The 27,210-nt window shown below is 24.7% G+C and overlaps 10 protein-coding genes across 10 annotated transcripts; 3 read left to right on the top strand and 7 right to left on the bottom strand.

The window, feature by feature from the left end:
* Window positions 1–376: 376 nt before the first annotated feature.
* DICPUDRAFT_49160 (uncharacterized protein) lies at window positions 377–3,486 on the bottom strand. Its single transcript, XM_003290324.1, has 2 exons — window positions 2,208–3,486; window positions 377–2,124 (listed from the first exon to the last, which is right to left on the bottom strand). The coding sequence occupies exons 1-2, from the start codon at window positions 3,378–3,380 to the stop codon at window positions 499–501; spliced, it is 2,799 nt and encodes a 932-aa protein (XP_003290372.1). The 5' UTR covers window positions 3,381–3,486; the 3' UTR covers window positions 377–498.
* A 226-nt stretch (window positions 3,487–3,712) lies between these two features.
* Window positions 3,713–4,205, top strand: DICPUDRAFT_154873 (uncharacterized protein; the record flags this gene model as incomplete). The annotated part of the gene is made up of 2 exons (XM_003290335.1): window positions 3,713–3,913; window positions 3,972–4,205. The coding sequence occupies 2 exons, from the start codon at window positions 3,713–3,715 to the stop codon at window positions 4,203–4,205; spliced, it is 435 nt and encodes a 144-aa protein (XP_003290383.1).
* A 243-nt stretch (window positions 4,206–4,448) lies between these two features.
* Window positions 4,449–7,854, bottom strand: DICPUDRAFT_81106 (uncharacterized protein; the record flags this gene model as incomplete). Its single annotated transcript, XM_003290323.1, has 4 exons — window positions 4,449–6,247; window positions 6,308–7,392; window positions 7,707–7,708; window positions 7,852–7,854. 4 exons carry the CDS (start codon window positions 7,852–7,854, stop codon window positions 4,449–4,451), a joined length of 2,889 nt encoding a protein of 962 aa, XP_003290371.1.
* Window positions 7,855–10,432: 2,578 nt separating this feature from the next.
* DICPUDRAFT_81105 (uncharacterized protein) lies at window positions 10,433–12,423 on the top strand (the record flags this gene model as incomplete). Its single annotated transcript, XM_003290334.1, has 2 exons — window positions 10,433–10,504; window positions 11,005–12,423. 2 exons carry the CDS (start codon window positions 10,433–10,435, stop codon window positions 12,421–12,423), a joined length of 1,491 nt encoding a protein of 496 aa, XP_003290382.1.
* Window positions 12,424–12,574: 151 nt separating this feature from the next.
* On the bottom strand, window positions 12,575–15,104 carry DICPUDRAFT_37274 (uncharacterized protein; the record flags this gene model as incomplete). The annotated part of the gene is made up of 2 exons (XM_003290322.1): window positions 12,575–14,739; window positions 14,813–15,104. Coding segments are annotated over 2 exons (2,457 nt in total), but the record flags the coding sequence as incomplete, so codon positions are not given.
* A 2,221-nt stretch (window positions 15,105–17,325) lies between these two features.
* Window positions 17,326–19,076, bottom strand: DICPUDRAFT_81103 (uncharacterized protein; the record flags this gene model as incomplete). Its single annotated transcript, XM_003290321.1, has 3 exons — window positions 17,326–17,541; window positions 17,616–18,916; window positions 19,001–19,076. The coding sequence occupies 3 exons, from the start codon at window positions 19,074–19,076 to the stop codon at window positions 17,326–17,328; spliced, it is 1,593 nt and encodes a 530-aa protein (XP_003290369.1).
* A 1,300-nt stretch (window positions 19,077–20,376) lies between these two features.
* Window positions 20,377–21,172, bottom strand: DICPUDRAFT_56665 (uncharacterized protein; the record flags this gene model as incomplete). The annotated part of the gene is made up of 3 exons (XM_003290320.1): window positions 20,377–20,603; window positions 20,676–20,976; window positions 21,106–21,172. 3 exons carry the CDS (start codon window positions 21,170–21,172, stop codon window positions 20,474–20,476), a joined length of 498 nt encoding a protein of 165 aa, XP_003290368.1. The 3' UTR covers window positions 20,377–20,473.
* Window positions 21,173–21,678: 506 nt separating this feature from the next.
* DICPUDRAFT_81101 (uncharacterized protein) lies at window positions 21,679–23,163 on the bottom strand (the record flags this gene model as incomplete). The annotated part of the gene is made up of 1 exon (XM_003290319.1): window positions 21,679–23,163. The coding sequence occupies one exon, from the start codon at window positions 23,161–23,163 to the stop codon at window positions 21,679–21,681; it is 1,485 nt and encodes a 494-aa protein (XP_003290367.1).
* A 699-nt stretch (window positions 23,164–23,862) lies between these two features.
* On the bottom strand, window positions 23,863–26,568 carry DICPUDRAFT_81100 (uncharacterized protein; the record flags this gene model as incomplete). Its single annotated transcript, XM_003290318.1, has 5 exons — window positions 23,863–25,064; window positions 25,141–25,358; window positions 25,437–25,956; window positions 26,039–26,101; window positions 26,538–26,568. The coding sequence occupies 5 exons, from the start codon at window positions 26,566–26,568 to the stop codon at window positions 23,863–23,865; spliced, it is 2,034 nt and encodes a 677-aa protein (XP_003290366.1).
* A 287-nt stretch (window positions 26,569–26,855) lies between these two features.
* On the top strand, window positions 26,856–27,182 carry DICPUDRAFT_81099 (uncharacterized protein; the record flags this gene model as incomplete). Its single annotated transcript, XM_003290333.1, has 1 exon — window positions 26,856–27,182. A coding segment is annotated over one exon (327 nt), but the record flags the coding sequence as incomplete, so codon positions are not given.
* Window positions 27,183–27,210: the final 28 nt, after the last annotated feature.

Genomic DNA, 27,210 nt, shown 5'->3' with positions numbered 1-27,210 from the left:
AAAAAAACACAAAAAAAAAAAAAAAAAAACCAAAAACGAAACCAAATAAACTTCCACAATCTTTTTTACGAGGTTTATTATAGCTTTATAGTTACGAATTAATATGTTTCACCAAAAAATGTACAAAGTTAATAATTATAATAATAATAATAAACAATAATAATATCAATTAGAAAATAATAAATCAACAAACAAACAAACTACCAACCAAACAGACTAAAAAACAAAAACAACAATTAAAATTAAAATGGTGATTAAAAAAAAAATAAAAGAGATCAATTGTATATAGCCCCATCATTTAAATTCCTCTTAATTTTTTTTTATTTTATCTTTTTAATCATTCAAATTTTAATATTAAACTATAAAAAAAAATGTTATAAATAAAAAATATTTTAAAAAAATACAAATCTTTATTTTCTTTCTTTTTTCTTTTTTATTATTTTAAAAATAAAAATTTATTTATTTTTATATTATTGCTATATTATATTATATTATTCTTTAATTAAATTTTAAAATAAAATTTGAGTTTACTGAAAAATCTGGTTTTCTAATAGTAAGTTTAGATAATGATTGATCATAATCAAAAGATAATTGTTTACCATCTTCAGAGACGATTGAAGTTGGTTTTTGTTTGTAGCCAAGGATAATAATTTTTTCAATAGTTGATGGTGATGTGAATTTACCATTTTGTTTGGATTCTGGATGAGTATTGAAAATAAGGGTGTTGTCTTTGAAGGTAAATTGTTTGTAAAGATAATTTCCTTTTTTATAATCGAAAGAGTGTTCATCATCAATGTATAATTGACCTTGAGCAAATTGATTTTTATCTAAAGCAATACGAATGGTAAATGGATCATCTTTCATTTGAGCACTACTTCTACGAACTCTTTCTTTCTTTGGAATAATTGAACCACCACGTTGATATACTGGGATTTTTTCAAGAGGAGTATCTATTTCATATGTGCCAGCTTCAATTGGTTTCTCGGTATCGACGTCATACCAAATCTCGTTAACACTTTTACCTGGTAAGATAACTTTCATTGATTTGGCGCCTTGTTTTGTGACTGGTTTTACTAAAAGTGAGTTACTGATAATAATGGTGTCGTCAATATCAAAGAGTTCTTGTTCTTTTGGATATTGAACCCATAATGGGTTAATAACTGGTGAACCATTAATTGTATTTTCAAAGAATGTGGTGTACCATAATGGGAGATAGGTGTAACGTGTAATGATGGCATCCTTCATAACGCTTGAGTATGGTTCATCAAATAACCATGGTTCACGATGACGTGAGTCTAAATGGGCATGACCTCTAAAGAATGGTTGGAAAGCACCAGCTTGGTACCAACGAGCTAAAAGTTCTGCATCTGGGTTACCAAAGAAACCACCGACATCAGCACCACTAAAAGTGATACCAGCAATATTGAGTGAAAGTAACATTGGATTAGCAATATCGAGATGGCTCCATTCTGCAGCATTGTCACCAGTCCAAATGGCACCAATTCTTTGTGAACCGGCAAAGAAAGCACGGGATAAAACGAATGGACGGTCGTTTTGATCTGGATTTCTCTTTATTAAACCATCAGCTGAGGCCATATGATAATAGAAACCATAAAGATTGTGGAGATCTCTATGTTCATAGTCACCCCAATGTTTAGCATCTTTATGCATAGAAACTTCTGGACCATTGAAAACTGATGGTTCGTTCATATCATTCCAAATGTAAAGATTTGGAGCTGAGCCTTTATATTTATCATATGCGAATTGGCTTGCCCACCAATCACGAATTTCTGGATTGGTGAAATCTAAATAACTACTGCTGCCTGGCCAACACCAACCATCATAGTCATTACCATCCTTGTTTTTAATATAGTAACCTTTAGATTGAGCCTCTGAATGAATATAATAACCGTTATCTCTCTTGATATGTGGATCTACAATATTAACCATCTTTCTATTTTTAACTGCAATGGCTTTTAACATTTCTTCTGGGGTTGGGAAATTATTGTTATCCCATGTGAAATATCTTTTACCATCTGTATGTTCGATATCTAACCAAATAACATCATATGGGATTTGATGTTTATCAAATCCTGCATCAATTTCTTTAACGTGATCTTCTGACTAAAATAATAATGAAAACAATTAATATTTAAATCTTTTATTATAAATATTATTGTTAAAGGGTGTTTTAAATTTAAACTTACTTTATAATTCCATTTACATTGGTGATAACCTAAAGAAAACATTTGTGGTAATTGGGTGGTTCCAGTTAAATAGGCATATTGTTTAAAGATTGATGATGGAGTTGGACCAGTTAAATAGAAAACATCTAAAATACCAGTTTCACTAATCCAATGAGTTTTCTTTGATGGACCTTCAACATCTTCGATATCAACAAAAGTTTCAGCAGCATTTAACCAGAAAATAGCGGTAGTCTTTTTGGTGTCGTGGGAAATCATTAATGGAACTGAACCATAGAGGGCCATAGTTTTATCGATTTCATATTCAAAAACATCTAAATTGTAAAGACGATATGGGTTTTCTTTAATACCATTACCAGTAGTTGATTTTAATGAGAGACGGGTACTGTGTTCTGGGATACCATAAACATGAGATGAACCTACAAAAGTGAAATCCATACCAATTGACATTGGACCATTTGGTTTAGAATCTTGATGAGATTGGAATCTTTCTTCCCAATAACCTTCGTGTGCTACGTTGTTATTGTTGTTATTATTATTGTTATTTTCTTCAGTGTTGCCTTCTTTATTCTCTGGACCTGCAATAGTTGGTTTCTCTTGGATTGGTTCAAAGTGGAAAAGACCATCTTTATTTGTTGTAATTGCTAATTCACCCATAATGTAAACATCTAACTTGAATGGTTCTAATTGTACTTGAACATAACAGCATTGTTTTTCACCATGAATAAAAGAAAAGTGATTTGAGGATGATTTTGGTTCTTCCTTCCATTTGATTGATTGTGTTTTGATGCTATCTAATAAAACGTCATTGACATGATAACGCTTCTTGTTTGCTAATGGTGATTTCTCTTGTGCTCTCATACGAACAATTCCATTTTCGTAAAGTTCGAGCTTCATAGTTAATACATTGTCTTTAGCTGTCTTTTCTTGAAGGTCAAAAGTTATTGTTTTATCATTTTGATTTAATTTGACAGTATCTCTAATGACATTAAAGGTTTGAAATGATTTCATTGGATTGATTTCACCTTCATGTGTTTGTCTTTGTCTCTTACAAAAATGTGATTCTTGGCAAGTTTTGAATTTACTTGAATCAACTGATAAAATTGGTATAATAATTAAACTTATTAAAACCAATATTAACAATACTGATTTTAAATTAAATTTTTTAAAATACATTATAATATATTTTTTATATTTTTTCTTTTTATTATTACAGTTATAATTGTTATTATTATTACTTTATAAAGAAAAAAAAAAAATATTTATTTTTATATTAATAATTGTGTTTATTTTTATATTAATAATGATGAAATTAAAAAAAAAAAAAATTTAAAAAAAAAATAAAAATTTTTTAAAAAAAAAAAAAAATAAAAAAACAATTATTTTTCATTTTTTTTTTTTTTTTTTTATTTTTTATTTTTTATTTTTTTTAATAATTGTTTACATACACGTCACCCCATCACTATAATAGTTAAACTCATTTATTATTATTCGAATAGCTATAACAAATGTCAGAAAATACAGATCTAGATAAAATATTAAATGATCTACAATCAAAGTATTCAAATAAGTTCAGGTTAGACCAAATTCATTTAGCATTTCAAATCTACATTGATTTATTCATTTTAAAAAAATGGGAATCTGTCGAATTTAAAAACAATAAAGATTTAATTTTTATATATGCAATCGAAAAATTGGAAAATTTAAATGTATTTAATTATAAAAAAAAAAAAAACAAAATTTTTTTTTTACTAATAATTTTATTAGAATTATAATATAGTAATACCGTGTAAATCTACATCGATTTGGAGTTTAGAAAATTTAAAAGAAACTTTTTACAATTTAAATAATAATGATGATAATAATAATTTAAATAATAATATTCCCATAGATTGCAAATCATTTACTTTAGGTATCATTGATGACGATTCTTCAATTTCATATTACGAATTATCATACGACACTGGTTTATCTGATATTTTAACCAATAATAATAAATAAATAAATAAATAAATAAATAAATAAATAAATAAATAAATAAATAAATAAATAAATAAATAAATAAATAAATAATAATAATAAATCAATAACAGCAAATTTCATCATTCTTTAAAAATTTATTCTATTAGTTTGATAAAATAGATATTAGAGATTTTTGAAATATTGTAATTTATAAATATTTTATTTAAATAGTTTTAATTAAAAAATAAGGAAATTTATTCCGATTTAGGTTTAAAATTTGTTCTAATCTTCATCATTATTATTATTTCCATAATCTTCTTGACTACTTCCATAATCACCTTCATTGTTATTTTGTTGTTCATCTTGACCACCGTTATTATCACCTTCATCATAGTCATCTTGTTGTTGTTGTTGTTCATTCTGATCACCTCCATAATCCCCTTCATTGTCATTTTGTTGTTCATCTTGACCACCATCATTACCACCTTCATCATAGCTATTTTGTTGTTGTTCATCTTCACCATTATTACCTTCATAATAGTCATTTTGTGGTTGTTCATCTTGATTATTTACATTATCAAATTCGTTTTGTTCATCTTGGCCATTATTACCTTCGTCATAGTCATTTTGTTGTTCATCTTGTTCACCATCATTACCATCTTCATCATATTCATTTTGTTGTTGTTCATTTTCACCATTATTACCTTCATCATAGTCATTTTGTTGTTGTTCATCTTGATTATTTACATTATTACCTTCATCAAATTCATTTTGTTCATCTTGACCATCTTCATAATCACCTTTAATATTGTCATTTTGTAGTTGTTCATCTTGACCATTATTATTACCTTCGTCTTCTTGTTGTTCGTCATTATCACCTTCAAATTCGTTTTGTTCTTCATATTGACCACCATCATTTTCACCAACATCAAATTCGTTTTGTTCTTCATTTTGACCACCATCATTTTCACCAACATCAAATTCGTTTTGTTCTTCATTTTGACCACCTTCAATATCATCATTTTGCAGTTGTTCGTCTTGATACCCATTATTATCCGCTTCATCATAATCGTCTTGTTGTTGTTGATTTTGATCACCATTATTATCATCTTCATAGTCATTGTCATGTTGTTGATATTGAGAATCATTATTACCATCTTGATCATCATCATTATTGTTTTGTGATTGTTCATCCAGACCATCTTCTCCTTCATCAAATTCATTTTTTTCATCCTGGCCATTATTACCTTCGTCATAGTCATTTTGTTGTTCATCTTGTTCACCATCATTACCACCTTCATCATAGCTATTTTGTTGTTGTTCATCTTCACCATTATTACCTTCATAATAGTCATTTTGTTGTTCATCTTGATTATTTACATTATCACCTTCATCATATTCATTTTGTTCATCTTGACCATCATCATTATTACCAACATCAAAGTTATTCTGTTCTTCATTTTGACCACCTTCAATATCATCATTTTGTGGTTGTTCATCTTGATACCCATTATTATTCGCTTCATCATAATTGTCTTGTTGTTGTTGATCTTGATCACCATTATTATCATCTTCATCGTCATTGTCATGTTGTTGATATTGAGAATCATTATCACCATCTTGATCATCATCATTGTTATTTTGTAATTGTTCATGTTGATTATTTACATTATCACCTTCATCAAATTCATTTTGTTCATCTTTACCATCATCATTATTACCAACATCAAAGTTATTCTGTTCTTCATTTTGACCACCTTCAATATCATCGTTTTGTAGTTGTTCATTTTGATACCCATTATTATTAGTTTCATCATAATCGTCTTGTTGTTGTTGATATTGACCACCATTGTTTTCATTTAAATCATTAGCTTCATCATAATCGTCTTGTTGTTGTTGATTTTGATCACCATTATTACCATCTTGATCATAATCTTTTTTTTTATCATTATAATTACTTTCATTTTGACCACTTTCAAATTCTTTTTGTTGTTCACCTTGACTTTCATAGTTGTCATTTTCATTTTGTTCCAGATTTTCATTATATTGATCTAAAAGATTATTTTCTATATGTTTTTTTTCTAAAAAAAAAAAAAAGTTTAATTAAAAGAAAATAATTTATATATAAAATTACAACTTACCATTTGCTGGGACTTCGTTTTGTTGGTTATTTTCATTATTTTTATCAACAATTGGATTGTTATCATTTTCAGTAATATTTAATTTCTTTTCTGGTTCAACTTGGATAGATTGCTTGGTATCATCTTCACTCAAGTACATTTTATGCGGATTGTAATCTTCATTATTTTGTGAACTTTTTGGGGTAATACCTATTGCTTTTCCAACCACAGAGACACCCTTATCTGCCAATTTGCCACTCCCTTTACCCATTATTTCAAATATTTGGGGTTTACTATTTTGATCTATTTTGGTACCCAATAAAGTTGGAATAGCTTGATCTACAAAACGACCACTTGTTTTACCAACTTTTTCCAAATTTAAACTTTGTTCTTCTTTTGGTTTTAAAGTTTTTGAAACTTCATTAAGTCTTGATTCTTTTTGTGTAATTTTTTTATTTATAAGTTCAATTTGATCTTCGATTTTATCCTGTTGATCTTCTCTAAAGGTCATAGTAAGTTCTTTTTCTAAATATGCCTTATTATCTTTTAAAGTTTTGAGTTCTTGATTCAATTTTTCAATTTCTTGTTTCTCTAACTGAAATGGTGGAGGTCTTGTTCTTTCTATTCTTTCTTTAACAGCTTTGATATCATCATCAATTAAAGTAGAACCCGCATTACCAATAATAACTGGTAAAAAATAATTTGTCTCTGGCTTAACCAGTTCTTTCTTTTTTTCTTCCAAACGTTTTAATTCATTGACATCATTATAGTAGTTTTCATTAATTGGTTTTTGAACTAAATGCTCTTTGGATTTAGGTGTTGATTTAAAAATTTTATCTTGAACCTCTTTAATTTCATTATCGATTGGTGCTGTTGAGTTTAAAACTGCAGCCCAAGCACCATATGATGGTTTTTTTAAAATTTCTTCACGTCTCTTTTTTAATTCTTCTAATCTCTTTACATTACTATTGTACTCTTCATCAGATACAATGGTTTGTCCTTTTAATAGTTCATATTCTTTTCTTTCCTTTTCTTCTTTTAAATTTTGATTTTTTAAAGCACTATCTATTTGTTTTCCAATTAAACCGGGAAACATTTTTATGAATCTAAAATATAAATAAATGTGAAATAAAAAAATAAATATACAATTTAAAAAAAAATTTTAAAAAAAAGGGGGTTAAAATGTTTTTTAAAAAAGGTTTAAAAAAGGTTTAAAAAAGGTTTAAAAAAGGTTTAAAAAAGGTTTAAAAAAGGTTTAAAAAAGGTTTAAAAAAGGTTTAAAAAAGGTTTACAAATTTTAATTTTTTTTAAATAATATATTAGTTTATAAACTGATAAATAAAATTGTTATCAATTCAATTTTTGGGCTGAATATTTTAAAAAATAACATAAAAAAGCCGATCCATTAATAATTGCCTACCCCTATTTTAAAAAATAATAAAATTTTAAAAAAATTATTATTTATTATCCAAAATTTAGAACTATATTAAATGGACAGATTTATTATTTTTTGAGGGTTTAATTTTAAATACATAAATAACATTTTATCAATAAAAAGAATTTACCATTTTTGAAATATATTCCCAGTTAATAAAACAATAACAAATCTAAATTTTTATAAGATAGAGGAGGTCTTTTTTCAAATTTTAATTGAACTTTTCAATATTAATTTTTGTTATTTAATTTTTATTTGTAATTCATCCATAAAGTTCTGTAGCTTTACAGGTGTATAGGTATTTTCACTCTAAATATATCTGAATTCCATATCTTGCTAAACTTCTCTAGCCTGTTGACTATCTTCATTGTGTGGTGTCGCCGACTAGCTGGATCTTGATGTTGAAGTTTATTATATATTCTGTTTATATTTTTGACTTCTCTTTCCCATGCTGCTGCCCAGATTAACTTGAATCTCATGAGTACTCTTTCATATGTTAATTCGTAGGTGAAATGTTCATGATTTTTCTTGTTCTTCTGTACCATATTTGTTCGAAAATTGATGCTATTAAATTTGCTAGGAATGGTTTATCCAGTTTGGTAAATAGGTGTTCGTCACATACTACATGTAAAAGAGTGGGTAATATTCTATCTGGAAAACATATAAACAACCAAAACAAACAAACAAATAAAAAATAATAAAATACCTTTTAAAACGCTTTTTTTGATAAAACTATTTTCATCAATAATGATCTTTTTTTATTAATTTTTGTGCCTTTTATTTTGGCGAATTATTTTTGAAAAAAAATTAAAAAAAATTAAAATAAAAATTTCGTTTTAAAAGAAATTTTTATGAAACACTTTGCAAGAAGCTATCGTATTACTTTTTATGGGAAAACCTTTATAGGCTAAAAAACCCAAATATATCTATATATATATTTTTATTAATTAATATGTGAGTGTCTAACACTACAGGATCGTACCGAGCTTCTTTTGAAATTTGATATTTATTATTTCTTGTACCGGTTTATTGACCGATGGACACTTGAATAATATATGTTCTGATGATTCTTTGTCTGGGCATAACGGGTATTGTGATTCGAAAATTTTTGGCAATGCTTTCAGCAAGTATCTCCAGAGTAGTTTTCTCCCCTTTACTGGTATAAGCTTTCTGGCTGGGGCAAACAGTAATTCTTGTTTGATTTTTTGTGCTAATATACTTTGGGTAGCAGTGTGGTGAATTTCGTTCCACTGGTTTTTGTTTTATATACATCAAGTCTCTGTATATCTCCTTTAGTTTGACAGATGAGTTGTTTAATGGTTTGATCCTTTTTAAAAAATACAAAATAGTTTTATTCAACTTTTGTAATAGTGTGCATAACTAAGGCGTGAGGTGGCCAACTGAGCAAAAGGGAAATTTCTTAATTTATTCTATTAATTTGAACTACTTTATAAATTCAAACCTTATGGGGTCTTGATTCTAACTTTCAATAACAATGTTCGGATGGTGTAGTTGGTTATCACGAATCCTTAACACGGATTAGGTCGTGGGTTCGATTCCCGCTCTGAATATTTTTCTTTTTTGATGTATATATCTTCTGGAAGATTCGAATTTTTAATCGTTGCTTTGATAGGGTCTCTTTGATTGATGGTATTTCGCTTTGTATGAAATCTACTCTTGTTAGATTGTTGAAGAATTTGTGTGAGATAATATCATTTCCATTTTTTGTTGTTGTTATATTCATTAATCTCAATAGTGAAAATACAATTAAGGGTGAAAAGAAAAAGAAGAACGGTAAACCACCACTTTTGGTTCAATTAAAAGAAAAGTCATCATCAACATCATCATCATCAAACCCCAGCAACTCTGGTTTCTTTAGAAAAAAAATAAATAATTAAAAAAACTATTTTAAAAATTTTAAAATAATATTTTTAAATATTTAAAGTGTATTCATCAATTCTTTAATCCCGATTATCTCGATTATTTTTTTTTTTTTTTTTTTTTTTTTAAATTTTTTTTTTTTTTTTTTAAATTTATTATTATTATTATTATTATTTTACATAAACTATTCTATGTAGATTTTAAAGAATTAATTGATGAAATATGGTGTGGAATTGAAGGAGAAGTTATTGATAATTAATATCAATCAATTCCAAAAAGAATTGAACAAATAATGGAAAATAGAGGTGGTTCCACAAAATATTAAAAGTTTTTAATCAAAATACCAAAAATAAAAAATTATTTTTTAAAAAACTAAAAAATGAAAATATTTAACCTATCATTAAAAAAAAAAAATTTAAAAAAAATTTAAAAAAAACAAATACAATTTTTTTATTTAATAAATCTTAAAAACATTTATCTTTTTTATATTTATGAACCAATTTTATAATATAAAAAAAAAAAATATAAAAGATATATTAAAAAAAAAAATTTTTAGAGACCCAGCCAAAAACTTATGGAAAATATTGTATTAAACCATTCAATTCACCAAAACAAGGTTTCCAAGTTTTCAAGATAGAACACCAATAGAGAGTGATTTATTAAAGAATTGTGATAGTATAGTAGTTTTAACTAACAGTGGAATTGCACTACGGCTATATCTTAATCAAAGAGCTGGCCAAATACTAAAAGAGTTACACTGGGTATCATTCCTTTTTTGAGAGGCTGACGAAAGTTTTTTTGATAGTACAAGTTGAGTAACTATATCAGGAATGGTACCAATGGAGAATCATAATAGTAAACCATATGAAGTGTTCTTATTGATTGAGGAATTATACTTGGGTGTGATTTCTTTATCATTGTTGTGAAGAGTTAAATCTTTAACTTTGTTTGGCATATCGAACACTTTAAACTGATGGTTATATCTAGATTTACCACTGAATGTTAGAGGTGGCACTTGATGGTATTGAGCCTTAAAATAACTCTTAAATACTACCAAATATTAATTTTTCCAATTCTTTTGGTTTTTTAATGGTTTATTAAACCAATAACCCATATAATTTGATGTTACACTTGGAGGAATTACATTTTTATTGAATTCTTTATTAAAAAGTCCTGGGGAAAAATAAGAAAACCAATTCCTGTTCACAAAAACTTAAAAAAAAATATCACCCAACAAAAAATTTATTTTCGAAAATTTTTTATTTTTTTAAATTTTTTTATCAGTTTTTTTTTTATAAACACAACAATAATAAAATAATTTCCTACAATTTACATAATGAATATTAATAACTATATATATAGCACAATAATTAAAGATATTATATATTTTTTATATAAACAGACCAACAAATATCCATTTCTAATGATTAACCCATTAAGTCAATTTGGTTCATTCGAAAGCACACATTTTGAAATAATCAACTACTGTTTGGTTTCAAAAAAATGGAAAGAATATGTAGTTATGCACCTTACGAATGCACTCGATTTTCAAAACATCAATTTTATTTCACCATTTATGAAGTTAGTGAATCGTCACAGATCAGTTAAAATCTATACATCCATGGCAAGTTATGTAAAAGATTCAAAAAAAACAGAATTCGAATACAAAAAAATATTAATTCCTATTTTCAATTATGATGGGTTCAATAAAATACTATATTCAAGAGTAGAGTATCCTAATAATGTCAATTTTGAAACCCACATTGCAGTAAATAAAATTTTAGAGGAAGATGAAAACAGCCAACCTATACTACCAAGAAATGTAAATAATTTAACTATATCACATTATAGCGGTTGTAACAAACATCAAATAGACCAAACAATTGAAATCATTGGGATTTTAAAACCAAAAAACATCTTCATAAACTATGACTCATTTAATGAAGAGGGTTTAGCTATCTGGAAACCATCAATACCATATCAATTAGTAAAAAATTTATCAAATATCATATCATGCCCACATTTAAAGAGGTTTAGAATAGGTCTACCAGTTATGGAGCCATTTCATTTACTATCACTTAATAATCAAAATACTAAATTAAAAGAGCTACATCTCTCAATGGATTTTGATAGAGTAATAAAGCTACTAAATGGTAAAACCAAATACAGCAAACATTTTATAAACCCAGATAATATTCAAAGAGATTGGGACCAAATGATAAGCATATTGCACAGCAACCGAACAATAAAAAAACTAACTTTAGGTGGCAATAAAACCTCAGAAAAAGACGCTTGGGACGAAACTCTTTCATCAACATGTATAACCAAAGGTCTGAAGCAACTTCTTTCAAATCAAAAATGCTCTATCCAAACTTTAGAACTTTATTCAATCGACAGATCTATCACTGATAAATTATTTTTTGAGGGTTTAGCTTTAAATACAACAATATCATCAATAACATTTTGTCGTTATAAAGAATATATACCATTTTTAAGAAATATATTTCCAGTTAATAAAACAATAACAAATCTAAATTTTTATATGATAGAGGAGGAAGTCTTTTTTAAAATTTTAATTGAACTTTTCAATATTAATAATAAAAATAATATAAATAATATAAATAATATAGAATTATACTCAATTTCAGTTTATTTTCAAGGTGATTTAAGTTCACAAAGTCTAGATAAAGCTGTTAGTGAAATAAAACTCTATAATCTGCCAATTAAACAATATAATATATATACATATAATTGCTTTAATTATAAAAAACAAATACTTTTAGAAAATAATTCAATAATCAATTTAAAAATAATAATTTAAATAAAAATAATCCAACTTGTTTTAATGCTTTTGAATATTACTGTCTAATATTTATAAAAAATAAATAATATAAAATAAATAATAAAAAATAATAAATTTTCTTTTTTATATAAAAAATACACTTTATTTAGATTCCTATTTTTTATTATCTTTATAATTTTTCTAATTTTTTCATTCTACTTTTTAATTTCAATTCAAATTCTCTTGTTGATTTTCTTTTTATGAAAAAGTATATAATAGATACAACAACAACTAAAATGAATGCAATGGTGCCAATTATGATACCTGCTAATTTAGATCTATTTAATTTAGAACTTGATGAACAGATCGAAGATGCTGATTTTGAATCTATCAAAACTGAAAAATCAGGATCAATAATTGCAATTGATTTGAAATTTGGAATTTGAATACCGACATAAGATTGAAGCGATTTGGTTTCGGTTATTGGATTCATATCTTTATCTAGTAGTATGTTTGATATAGAAATAATATTTGAATCGACAATACCTCTTCTAATAAACCTGCCGTATAGTGAATGATTTTCTACCTGTACCTTTATATACTCCGAATTATCTCCTGCTGTAGTTTCCCCGAATTCTCTAGATGAGCAAATTTCTTTCGACGTGTTTGATTGTATTGATGCTGAAAATATTAACTGCAGGCTGTTGATTTGATTGTCAAATGGATAGTTTGAAATCTCGATTGTATATTTCATAGATGATGGACTCATTACCAAATCTTGATCTGCAAAACTAATATTTGATTCATTTATAAACCACCTCAATGTAACCTTGATACGTGCAACCCCACTGCTTTTCTCCTTTTTTATGTCCAAAGATAAATTGTAAACAAATGTAGAGTTGTCCAACTGTCTCGCTATCCAACTATCAAAAGTTTTGTGATATACTTCTTTACCAAAAATATCGATTTCTCTTAAAGCAACTAAAGAAATCAAAGATCTATATGTAATTGGAACTGCATTTTTATCATCTGGTACAATAATTTCAGTAGATGGATTGGTTTCATTAATTTTTGGTGGATCTACAATAACTACTTGGGATAAACAATCTTTTCCTACCCATGGTTTAAAACATACACAACCTTGATTATCGATGCATCTACCATGTGTTGGACCCCCGCACTGTGGACTACCAATGCAGATCTGTGGTTTATTTGTTGGTAAAGGAGGTACTGAATCCGGAGGTGGTGTAACTGATGGTCTTTGATTAAAACCATAAATTACTGGAGTAACAATAATTGAATTTGATTCATACAGTAATGTTTTTACATATACTCTATATGGTTTATCTGTTGCTTTTACATTTGGAGCTCTTATAGCTGATGATGTAATAAACTGACAATCTATTTGTTCTGTTGTATTATCGAAAAAAGTAATAATTGATTTTGATGATTCGTCGAAACCTCCTCCAAATAGAATCAAATCACCACCTCTTTCTGAAATTTCATAATAATCTTTTATTATTGCTTTGTTTATTCCAAAAGTTGTTTCAATGAATGCTATTTTTTGTGCCCCTAATAAATCGTCATATGTGAATCCTGAATAATAACCATTGTTATTAATAAACCCATATACTGATAAAATGATTCCATCAGGGTATCCAAAACCAAAAGGAAGTTCAACACTGCATGTATAATAAGCCTCAAAATCTGTACTAGACCAAAATTCTGCTAAACATTCAAGTACTCTATTATTTGTCGAAGTAAGATATATAATTGGATTCTGTGCATATATTTTTATACCACTTTGAGGGTCTTCTGAAGATAATAAAAAGCTTATATTTCTATTGTTGGAACCAACATCAACAATTTTTGCTGAGGGGATAAAATTTTTTAAAATTGGTGGGTCTAAATCGCTTGAAGCAGAATTAATTTCATTTGAACATATAACCTGGATTTTATTAATATCAGTATCATTTAAAAAATATAAAAATGGATTTATTTCTGAAAATTGGGTGATTGAGGACAATTCAAAAAATGAAACTCTGTTAATTTTATCCAATAGATATACTTCGGTAATAATATATTTTTGTGTAATACATGGATAAGATACTTTAAATTTGAAATCGTACTCTCCCAAGTATATATTACCAGTTTTAATATTATCGGATGAAACTGATATATTATATATAGACTGGTCAAATTCACCTCTTACAATAACATAACCTAAATTAAATCCGTTAACTGGGTCTTCAATGACCATCGACCACCCAAATTCACCCAATTTATTATTTTTATCTAACATTTGAATATTTATCTTTTTAATTTCTTTAAATACTGGGCCTTGTAAATCCATTTCTATATTATAAATTTATAATAATTTTTAATTTAAGAATAATTTTATATAATGAAATATTATTTATATACTTACTTGATTTTTTAATAATTAATTTTGAATTAAGAGATGAACCGTAGATAGTGCCAATATTTAAACAAGTTAATGAAAACATGAACTCTCCTACTTGAGTGTTTGCTTCTACATAAAACTCAATTTGAAATAAAGAAATACTCTGGTTCCATGTCGAATGAAAATATCTACTGGGTGTAAAACCCTTAAAATAGGTTGCATCCATAACAGCCATTGTAATTGAAACATCCCTTGGAAAATCTTTTGAAAAGTTAAAATAAATAACATTATAGTGTCTAAAATTAGTAATATCAATACTATTATATAAAAATGATACATTTTGAATTGAATAAATACTGACTATAAATTAAACTAAATTAATACAATATTTTTATAAAATATAAATTTTATAATATATTTTAAAACTTACAATTGTTTATTTGAGTTTCTCTATATATATTAATTGGGTATCCTTTGAAATTATTTGTTGGGGAATATAACCAAGCACTTCCTTGGTAAATATCAAAAAATTTAATTGAAAAGCTAAGAGATTGAGTAACTAAAATTTCATAAACCCCTATATAAATATTTCCGCTGACCAATACATCATTTGCATAATAAAGCCCGTAGTTAGCATCTTCAATAAAAGACAAACCATATGAAGAATCTATGTATAATCTAAATATATATTTTTCTTTTTCCACTTTAATAATTTCTAAATTGGTTATTACAGGTGATAAAGATGGATCATAAATAAATGTGGAATCTTTTTTAAAAAAAAAAGTTAATTAATAATCATATAATAATGTGTAAAATAACTAATATTGTTTTACTTTGGTTATTAAAAATAAAATTCTGTGAACTATCATATCGAATCATGATTCTTTGATCGCTATATATAAAGGACTCTTTCAAAAGGGATTGAAATTCTATTTTGTAGCTTTCTTTTGAACCGTATGTAAATCCGTAGGGAAACTTGCAATAATGTTCAAAAATAATTATATTACTTGTAAAACCTATTTCTAATTTCTGGAAACCATATGATTTGGAATCCTCAAAACCATAATAAACAACTGGGATTTCTCCTATAACTTGCCTTTGAAACGGATTTTGATATAGGGCATTTTCTATCAAAGCTGTTTTAAAAAAAAATAAATAAACAATTTAAAAAAAAAGTAAACTTAAAATTATTTTAAAACCTACGTATATAATTAATAATATATGAATCACCAATTTGTTGAAATTCTTTATTAGTAAGATAAAAAAATTCATAAGTATCATTGAATTGTGGATCCAAACCTACTAAAAATGTAGTTTTATTTTCATCTCCAATAGTTGGAAAATAACTAGGGTATGGTAGATACCCTTTTCCTAGTGTTGTGATTTGTGTATTATAAAGTGGTTGATTTAAAGTGATTTCAAATACAGCACCCCCACGTCTACTGAATAACCCCATACTATCCAGGTATTTTGGATCTGGGTATGTTTTATAGCTTAGTAATTGAAGATTTAAATCTAAAAATTATTTTTAATTAAAAAATTAAAATTAGTAAAATTTTATAAACTATAAATTAAAATATATTATAATTACCATTTATAATAGGTTTTAAAGTAAACACTTTAAATACACCTAGACGAGATATTTTAACTTTTATATCTAATAAATTTTTACCAATACTTAAGTTTGTTTTAAGTAAATATTTATTTGTATTTGGAATATTTTCTAAAGTGATGTCTGAACTAGTAATTTGGAAATTTCTTTTTGAAACTAATAATGGATCATAAGAGGAACCCAACCCAGTTACTTCTAACAATCCAACTACAGTGAAATCGTTATGACTATATATAGTTGGAATTTTAAAATAATCTCCTACCAAATTTAAATTTAATGAATTTAAATCATAATCTATACACTCCACTGATAAAACAATATCCGATTGAAAATAATAATTATATACACCAATAGATGGATTGATAACCACACTATACATATACGAACTACCATTATTTGACATAGGATAACCTGATATTGTTCCTTCACCGCCTGTTATACTAAAAGAGCTACATAACTCTACCCCATTAGATGGGGTACACAAAAAATAGTATGAAAAGATACATTTATTATTTGAATCAGCAATTGCTTTAAAATAGTGATCATCTGTTGTAATATCATTAATAATAAACCCAACAGAATTTTTTAATAATATTATAAATAAAAATAATAAAATATAAGTTTTAACTCTCATTTTATTACTATTTTAATTTTTATCAAAAAAAAAAAAAAAAAAAAAAAAAAGATTGATAATAATTTGATTATTATAAAAAAATAAATAAAAAAATTTTATTTTAAAGAGATATTTAAAATATCTTTAATCCTTACACAAATTGGCATATCATAAAAATCTAAAAAAAAAATCAACAAACATTTTTAAGTTTATTAAACAGGATGTAATATACATCGATTATTTATTGTTGTTATTTATTATTATTATTACTATTATTATTAAAGTGTTCATATTTTAAATAAATTATTATATTTAATATTCGCCAATTTGTTGAGCAACTTTTCTTATACGCCAATCTAAAACCGATGGGAAATCATATTGATTTGAAGTATAACCTTTTGCTTTTTTAATATAATTTTTACAATCTGGTTTTTTATTTTCTGCAAAACTAATTTCTGCTAAGCCAGCATTTGAATATGGAATAACAAAGTAATCAATTGCTAATAACTTCTCGTATGAAAGAGCATTCTAAAAGTAAAAATAAAAAAAAAATTAATATTTAAATTGTTAATTTTAAAATGTATAAATGTTGTATAACCTACCAAATATAATTTTTTAGCTTCTTCTTTTTTACCAACCATTTGATAATTTGAACCCAATAGATATTGATGTGAAGCAATATCATCGTTTGTCATTTCTGATTTATTTTTTGATAAAGATTCTTCTAAAACCTTAATACTTTCTTCAAATTGGTGAGCTTCATTTAAAAGAGATGCAATTAAATAAGCTTTATCTGGATTACGATAACCTTTTTGTTTTAAGAATTTTGAAGATTTTCTACCAGAGAATTCATCGAAATCAAAACCTTTTCTGACATATGATGGAATTGTTTTCATAGTTTCTGTAGCTTGATCATTTTTACCTTGCATTTCGTAACAAAGAGCCAATTGATAAGCAATAAAGGCTTTGAAGCCTGATGAAGTAGTTTCTGATAAGAATTTGGAAAGATAAGTTTCGGCAGTATCCCATTTGAGATTTAAAAATTCGTTATAACCCAATTCAGACTCGATGAATAATTGTAATTGTTTGAGTTGTGATGATGTTTCGCAAGCTTTAGCATAACTAACTGTACTTTGTTGAACTTTACCCTGTTTACGAAGAATAGCACCACTAAGATAATGAATTAATGCACCATTTGGATATTGTTGAGTAAGAGATTCGATTAATGGTTCAGCAGATTTGTAATCTTCAAAAAAGAAAACATGAAGAAGAACAAGGGTAACCTTTGACATATTTGATCTGATTCCATTTGGTGATTCAGAAGATTGTTTAATTTCTTTAAGGCCCTCCATTCTGTTACCTTTGAAACCAATACCCTCGATTAACCACATGTATTGTGGTGGAACTACAGATACTAAGAAATGAAAAATACCAACACCATAGTAAGCTAATGAAACTAAATGATTATAAATTGGGAATGTTGATGGGAGTTCTTTGATGATATCAAAAGCTTGATAATACTGTTTCCAACTATTTCTAAGATTAACACATGCTTTAATGTTATTTTGTGCTTTAAATTCGATAACACCTTTCATAACCATAGTTTCGGCATAAATTAATTTTGAAATTAAATATTCAGCTTTGGTAACTTGTGATTGAGTTGCTGCTGCACCATTAGCTCCACTACCAGTCTTTTTTTCGTCTTTTTCTTGTTGAATATATAATGGCTTTTGTGATAATTGAAGACCTCTTGATAATTTCTTACATTGGCTAATTCTGTTTCTAGCCTCTTCATAATCCTCTTTAGTTTCTGTTAATACTGATTTGACGAATGCAATATCTGCATATAATAATGAAAATAATGGTAATTTTGGAATATGTGGTAATAAAATATTTTCGCTCTCTAGAAAAAATTAAAAAAAAAAAAAAAAAGTTAATATATTTTATAAAATAACATGTATATATAATATTAATCTTCTCCTCTTACCTGAAAGGTTAAAATTCCAGAAATGGTTCATAGCCTTATCTAAAATTTCACATTGGTCAATTGCGCTGTTATTCATTTTATTGATTTTGAAATATATAAAAAACTATATAATTTATTCGGGCTATATATATATATATGTGTTTATGTGTAAGATATTATAAAGTTATTAATACAATAATAAAAATGATTACTATTTAAATATTATTCTTGTAATTTTATAAAGGGAATTTATAGAAATATTTAATAAATATAACCTTTTATTTATAATTTATAATATTGTTGTTTATAATAAATTTATATTAAAAGAAAATAAAAATTATTAGTTTTCTTTGTTTTATAAAATTAATTAAAAAAAAAATTAAAAAAAATAAAAAAAAATAAAAATAAAGAAAAAAAAAAAAAAAATTGAAATAATAAAGAAAAAGATAAAAAAAAGCTATTTGATAACTTTTTTTATTAAAGTAAATGTTAAAAATAAATAAACAAGATATAAATATACCATATAGTTCCAAAGCTATTTAATTTTATAAAATTTATTTATTTTTTTTTTTTATTTTTTTTTTTATTTTTTTTTTTTTTTTTTTTTATTTGGTCGAAAAATTCAAAAAGAAAATAGAAAACTATTTTTTGTTATGATAAACCCCCTAATTTGATTTATTAAATTTATGTATGGGGGACTTACAATAACCCTATAAATGTAAATTTATAAATTTGTATATAAATAAAAGTTTTTTATTATTATATTTTATTTATTTTTCCCATTATAAAAAAAAAAAAAAAAAAAAAAAAAAAAAAATTTTTTAAAAAGGTTAAAATTAAATTAAATTAAAAAATTTAAAAGGTTTTTTTTAAAAAAAAAAAAAAAAAATAAATAAAAACATGTCGTTTGTTGCCACTCTATTGTCAAGAAAAAAGTAACACATCATCATGTTTTTGCTCCAGATAAATTAAAAACAAATATCATCTATTTATAATTGATATTTGTGCATAAAGTAAAATAGTTAAAATATTTTTAAATATTTATTTTTTTTTTTTATTTTTATTTTTTTTTAATCAACTTTCATTTTTAATTATATACGAATTATTTTTATTCTCATTTCTCTTTTCGTTACAGAGTGTTCAACACCAAGCTCGATTTTTATTACATTTCAAAATAGAAAAATTCAACAAAAACCAAATCAAAAAAATCTTAGTTTTTTAGGAATTTTTTCTGCATTCAAAAATTCCGGGTTATTTTGGATATAACCTATTAAAAAAAATAACATTCAATTCAAATAATGCTTCATATTAATATTAACTGTAACTTTAGTTGTAACTATAACTATAAAATAAAATAAAATAAAATAAAATATTTATTTAAATAAAATAAAATGTGTAAATAAAATAAAATAAGGTAAATAGTTTATTAAAATATATTTAAATTTATAAAAAAAAAAAAGAGCGCTATATTGTACAGTGTTTATGTATATTAGTTTATGAATTTGTTTTGACCGGTTTTGAATTTCTAAGTTGATTTAATAAATTTTGTAAATGAGGAGGAATGGTTTGTTGAAGAGGAGGGTTAACCCTTTTCTTGCAATTATGATCACGCTCTAATCTATGTCTAATATTATAAATAGAAATGGTTAATATTAATTAAATGAATAATAAATAGATATTAAAATATAATACTTACTTTAAACAAAAATTATTTTTGCAGTTTGGACACACTATTTTAATAGCTTCCATTTTGGGACAGAATGTACATTTGTGCTGTGCTATACTTGCTTTCTTTGGACAACCTTTTTTTGTGTGTGCTGATAAAACATCGTTTTCATATGAACCTGCTGGTACTGGTAAAATAGAGTCACATAAATGACATGTTATTGTAACTCCACCAATTTTTACAGGTGGTGTAGGGCATGCATGATCTTGAACTTTTGCATGATCTAAACAAAATAGTTTTTTACATCCTTCACATACATTTGGTAAAAAATCTAAAAATAAATATGTATATTAATATCATAATTATTACGTTTTAACAATTGCTATTATTTTATATCTACTGGTATCTATGTTATTATTATTAATAATAATTGATAATTGTTCATATTATTGAAACCTACCTAAACTATTACAATCCTTTAATGCACAATGAGCGCCAACTTTATCTAAATCTCTTTCTGGATCCATTATTTATTTTTTATATTTGTAATTTATATTTTATGGTTTTTATTATTATTATTATTTCTAAATTTTCTATAGTTTTAATGATACAATTTCTAAAGTGTTAAAATTTAATAAATGAAAAAAAAAAAAAAATTTTAAATTTAAAAAATAAAAAAATTAAATATATAAAATAAAAAAAAATAAAAAAAAAATAAAATAAAAATAAAATTTAATTATTTTAAATAAAATTTTTTTTTTTTAAATTTCCAAAAATATGTTTAGAATTTCGCTTAATTTAATTGGAATTTTCATTTGATTCAAAAGTTTTTATTTTTGGCAAAAAAATTAAGGATTGGTTCCAAGTTGGCCGGGAAGGTTGTCCCAAAAATTTGGGTTTTTTTTTTTTTTATAAAAATAAAGTGGTTTTTTTTTTTTTTATAAAAATAAAGGGTTTTTTTTTTTTTTTATAAAAATAAAGTGTTTTTTTTTTTTTTTTTTTTTTTTAATTAAAATAGTAAAAAATTTTTTTATTATTTTAAATGATGTTTTAAATTTATTATAGTATTATTTTCTAATAATATTTGTGGATTTGGTATATTCTTATTTATATAAATATTCCATTCTTTGATAGGGTATTGACATAGTTTGATTTCATTAATGACTTTTTCTAAGGTATTTTCATCTATACCACTTTCAACACCAAATGAAATTGAATATAGTTCGAGTGTATTGCTATTATTATTATTATTATTATTATTATTTATAATATTATTTAATATTTGTAAAAATATAAAAAACTTATCATTTTTTACATCGACAAAAATTAAATTTCTAATTGTTTTATTTTTTGGTAATATATGATTTATTATTGAAATATAATCTATATCATTAAAAATGATTAATGTTGAAATTGAGGTATTTAAAGCTAAACCATCTAAAAATAATTGATCGATAAAATTAATGGAAACTAATTGTAATGTTTTAATGGTACATTTTGGGTTAGAAAATAATGATTTGAAACCTTCAGTTAAGTATGATGTTTTGAAATCTTGGTCCAATGGGGATAGAGGTTCATCATTACTTGGGTAGTTATTGCTAAAGCTATTTAAAATTAAGTTGATTATTGTATTGTTTTCGATGAGTTTCTTTATCATTAGACTCCAATCATGCTGAATGTGATCTGGGTATGTGAAACTATTTGCATATTCCTGTTGGCCATTTAGCAATTTGATCATCTCATTGAATTTCATTCGAAGGTGGAGTGTTTTTAGTTTGGTTGTTCGGTTGTCTAGTGACAATAGATGAATAGGCTCTAGATAGTTCATATTTGTATTGAATTTTTTCAAACTTGGTATTAGAAAGTATTTTGATAGATCCAGAGATGGTATGAAATGTTGGTTATATTCGTTGGTAAAAAAAAGGAATAGCTGATTAGGTTGAATACTATTGATAATTTCTAAAGCTTTGTTTTTTTGATCTTCGTTGCTAGTGTCGAAACCCGAAACTACTAATCTTTTAACTTTTTTTGGTACTAATGGTTTGCTTTTTGTTTGATTGGTAAGCATATCAATTTTTAAAATAATATTAAAGTAAACTGCTCTTTGAAACTTTTGACTTGAATTTAAAAAACTTTCAAAGCTATCTCCATACGAATTTATTAGCATTTTTCTGTACCTAAATTTTAATCTGTATCCTTCATCTTCATTGTAGCTTTGAATAGAGTCGTAGAAAAATAATGAACTATGCTCTTTTATTAATTTCCATTTATCTTCACCGATAAACGATAGTAATACACTTCCATTTTTAAAATCCAATACATTTGTTAAATGTTTCGATACAAGCTGTTTCCAATACTTTGATACAAGACAATACTTTATTGTTTCACAATGTAAATTTCTGAAATACTCATAACTTTCATTTACATATTCAATGGGTAGTAGTTTGAATTTTCTTTTATAAAGAAAGAATATTAATTTTCTTATTATTGAATTATAAATTATATTTGAAAATAACATTTATTATTATTATAGTTTATTTATTTTAGTTTTTATTATTATTATTATTATTATTACTCTTTTTATTTATTTATTTATTTATTTATTTATTTATTTATTTATTTATTTATTTATTTATTATTGATCTATTTATTTATACCTTATATATTTTATATGTTTATGAATTTATTGTGTTTGAAAAAAAAAAAAACATTAAATAAACAAAATTTTTTTTATGACAAAAAAATTGGCATATGCCAACCTTAATTAATATTTATTAAACCGAAAAAATATTTTTAAAATAATTAAAATTTTTTTTTATTTAATTTTTTTTTTTTTCAAATAATTGTTTTTCCAATTTCTCTGATTTATTCGATCATTCATTCATAAAAACCAACTTTTAGAACATCCACAAGATGGAATAAAATATTTTTTTTATTAATTTTTAACCTATAACAATTATTTCTATATTTTATTTATTTGAATTTTTAAAGAAATAAAAAAATGGTCTCCGCTGTGGCCCATGTCGGAAAGAAAAAACAATGTAAAAAAATAAAGATTTTTTTATTAAAATAATTAACATTTAAAAACTCAATTTTAATAAATATTAATATAATAAATAATAAATAATATAAATTATAAAAAAAATCAATAAAAAAAGAAATTTTATATTTTAAAAAATTTATATGATTTATTTAAATTTTAATTATTAAAATGAAATTATGAAAGATATGGTTGAGCTTTACGAGCATTAACACTAATATTTTTAACACCAGTGTAATTTGTATCTTTTCTTTCGGCTTTACTAATTTGGTTACCTCTTCTCTTGGTGGCTTTTTCATATCTAACTCTGTTCTTAAGATGTGGGGTTCTGGTTTCACGTGGTCTATATCTGGTGAGACCTCTATTCTTTTCGATGGTATTATTAATTTTTCTCTTTGAACCTTCAGCAGTTTCTTCAGAGCCATTGTAGAAATTTGTTTTTGGAATACCATCAAATTCTGGTACTTTTTCTTCTTCATCTTCACTTTCGATTTCATCATCGTCGTCATATGAGGACATTCTAGTGTTGAGTTTTTTATTTTTGTTATCTGCTAATGGTACATCTTCATCGGTGGAACGAATTCTCTTTTTGGCGTTTAATTGAGATACACTATTTAAAGCTGCTTGCATTCTCTTCTTTTGTAAATAGGCTTGGTTTTCTTTATTTTCTTTATCTTCTTCGGTGTCAATAAGACCATTAATTTCACTAAAATCAGCTAAATCGTCGAGACCATCGCTCATTCTCTTTTGTTTTGATTTCATATTCTTGATTTCCTTCTTGCTTAATTGAAGTCTAGTGAAATTGCTTTCTTCGTAATCTCTGACTTCTTTTTGGGCATCAGTTTCATAAACACTACCATTACTTGTTCTACCACCATCGAAATAATCATACTCTTCGGCTGGTTGATCACCATATTCGGCATCGAGTTCTCTAGCCATTGAGCTTTTAATTGCTCTCTTTTTATCACGAATATCCTTACTCTTCTTTTTAGCTTCAATATCTTCAGTATCGATTAAACCACCACGTGAACCATAAAGTCTTGGAGCTTGATATACACCATTTTTCATAAATTCGAAACCATCTTCATCTTGATCGTCTGCTTCACCATCATCACTTCCTTCTTCACCATCAATAGCTGAAAGATTTGGTTTGTATTGTAATGGATCATCTTTTGATGCACCAACTAATGAACCTGTATTTGCACTCTTTAATAACTTGTCAACTTGATATTTTAATTTCTTATCTAATGGTTGAATCTTTTCCAACATTGTTCTACATTTAACAATTTGATCAATAACTGGATGATCTTTAATTGATGAACCTGATGATTTTAACATTAAAAAATATGTAATATTTAAACAATAACTTAATAATAATTCTATAATAATTAAAAGAAAAGGTTAATATATATTGTTTTTTTAGGGTTTTATAAATTTTTTTTAAACTATACATACGATATTTGGTTTCTAAAAAACTGATACCTTTATTGGTTGGAATTTCATTATTTTTGACTTTTTCTAAAGCTGGTAAAACTGATGTTTTGATTTCATTCATTTTAATCTTAAAATCTTCTAATAACTCTAATAATAATGGTGATTCTGTAATGAGGTATTGTAATTTTTCTTTTTTAGTGAAATTTGAAATATCCTTTTCTAATTTTTCGATTTGTGAGCTAAAAAAAAAAAAAATAGTGTGTTAATAAGAATGAGAATGTTAAATTGAGTATATTTTTAAAACTAGATGTAATTACTTTTTACTGCCAAAATCAATTGAGTTTAAATCAGAGTTTAATGATTGTAACATTTTTTCTTCTGGTTTTAATGTAGTTTTATTATTATTTTTCTTATTGATTAAATTTTTGAATGATTGATCATCTTGATAATCTTCATCTTTAATTGATTGTTTTCTGAATTTTTCAACTTCTTTAGCTTCCTCTTCTTCTTCATCCTCTTCATCTGAACCAACATCTTTAGCATCAGTTTGACGACCATAAAAATCTTCTTTCTTTTTACCCCATGCTAATTTATTTTCTAAATCTAAGTTTTTCTTTTTGGTTTTCTTTTCTATAATTTCATCATCTTCGTCATCGTCGAAATCTTCAGCTTCGAAATCATCTTGATCACTATCAAAGTTTTCAACTTCTTCATCTGAAATATCTAAACCAATATTATATTTTTCTTCTTCTTCTTCTTGTTTTTTTTGTTGTTTACTATTATTTTTTTTACCACCTTTAACTAATGATAAATCGACTTTAGTTTTTTTATCTTTAACTATAATTTAACAAAAAAATAATTATTAAATGTTAATAATAAAAATAATGGTTTACTATTTATAAATGTTTTGGTTACTTACAAGCATCGATATCACTCTTTCCGTAGAGTTCATCAACTGACTTTTTTTTTAAGGTTAATTTCCCTTTGTTATTATTTTTTTTAACAGCCCTTTTTTTAATTTTTTTTAAAAAAAAAATAGATAGTTGTAAAAATATAAATAACAATTGAATGAAAAAAAAAACTTTAATTTTAAAAAAAAAATCAAAAAAACGAAAAGTAAAAAAAAAAAAAAAAAAAAAAAAAAAAATAAATAAAAAAAAAATAATTAAAAAAAAACGAAAAAATAAAAAAAATAAAATAAAAATATAAATAAATCTAAAAAATGTTATTATTTTAATATTATTTGTTTAGCAATTTTTTGTTTTATCATTGATCAATAAAGTTTGGAAAATTATTATCTTTTGTAATAAATATTTTTTTTTTTTTTATTTTATTATTTGAAAAGTTAATATATATTCATCTTTTTTTAAATTAAGTTTTGTTTGAGTTTAAAAAACATTGTATGTATAGTCTATTACTTTTTTTATAAAAAAAAAAAAGATAAGTCATTTATTTGTATAAAAATTATTTATTTTAAAATTTTTTTTTTAAAATTTTTTTAAAAATTTTTTTATTAATTTTTTTTTATTTTTTTTTTTTTAATTTTTTTAAAAAATATATATTTAGGGGGTTGAGAGTGATTTAACCTCAAAATAATTGTAATTTATAGATTTATACTTTAATAATAGTAATAATAATAATATAGTAATAATATATAGTATAATAAATAAATAAATAAATAAATAAAAAATAAAAAATATAATACATAATAAACAGAATAAAATCAAACAAATAAAATGAGTGATGTAGATAGTTTGACATCACCAACAGCAACAACTGTTGAGGATAAAAATAAAAACAATACAATAAACAACAGTAATAATAATAGTAGCAACAATAAAGCAATATTACCATTTGACATAAAATTCGATGAAAATTTAAATAAAAATGAAAAAATTAATCAAATGCTTCAAAATATATTTGAAAATCTTCAAGAGCTAAAGAATAGAATGATAGTCAACAAAGAGAAAAACTCTGAATTTTTTAAAATTGGTAATGAAATAATAAAGAAATCTGAAGAAAAACAAATACAATCAACAATCATAGATAATAATAATAGTACTGTAAAAACAATAACTGAAAATACACCCA

The sequence above is a fragment of the Dictyostelium purpureum genome (genome assembly GCF_000190715.1).
Source record: "Dictyostelium purpureum unplaced genomic scaffold DICPUscaffold_219, whole genome shotgun sequence".
In the NCBI taxonomy this organism is placed as follows: Eukaryota; Evosea; class Eumycetozoa; order Dictyosteliales; family Dictyosteliaceae; genus Dictyostelium; species Dictyostelium purpureum.
This window is presented reverse-complemented; position numbering and strand designations above follow the sequence as displayed.

What these genes read in the sequence shown, in the direction of transcription:
- DICPUDRAFT_49160 (XM_003290324.1), bottom strand. Translation starts at nt 3,380, where the DNA reads ATGTATTTTAAAAAATTTAATTTAAAATCAGTATTGTTAATATTGGTT. An exon ending in AATGTAAATGGAATTATAAA is followed by an intron (nt 2,125 to 2,207) that starts GTAAGTTTAAAT and finishes TTATTATTTTAG; the next exon opens with TCAGAAGATCACGTTAAAGA.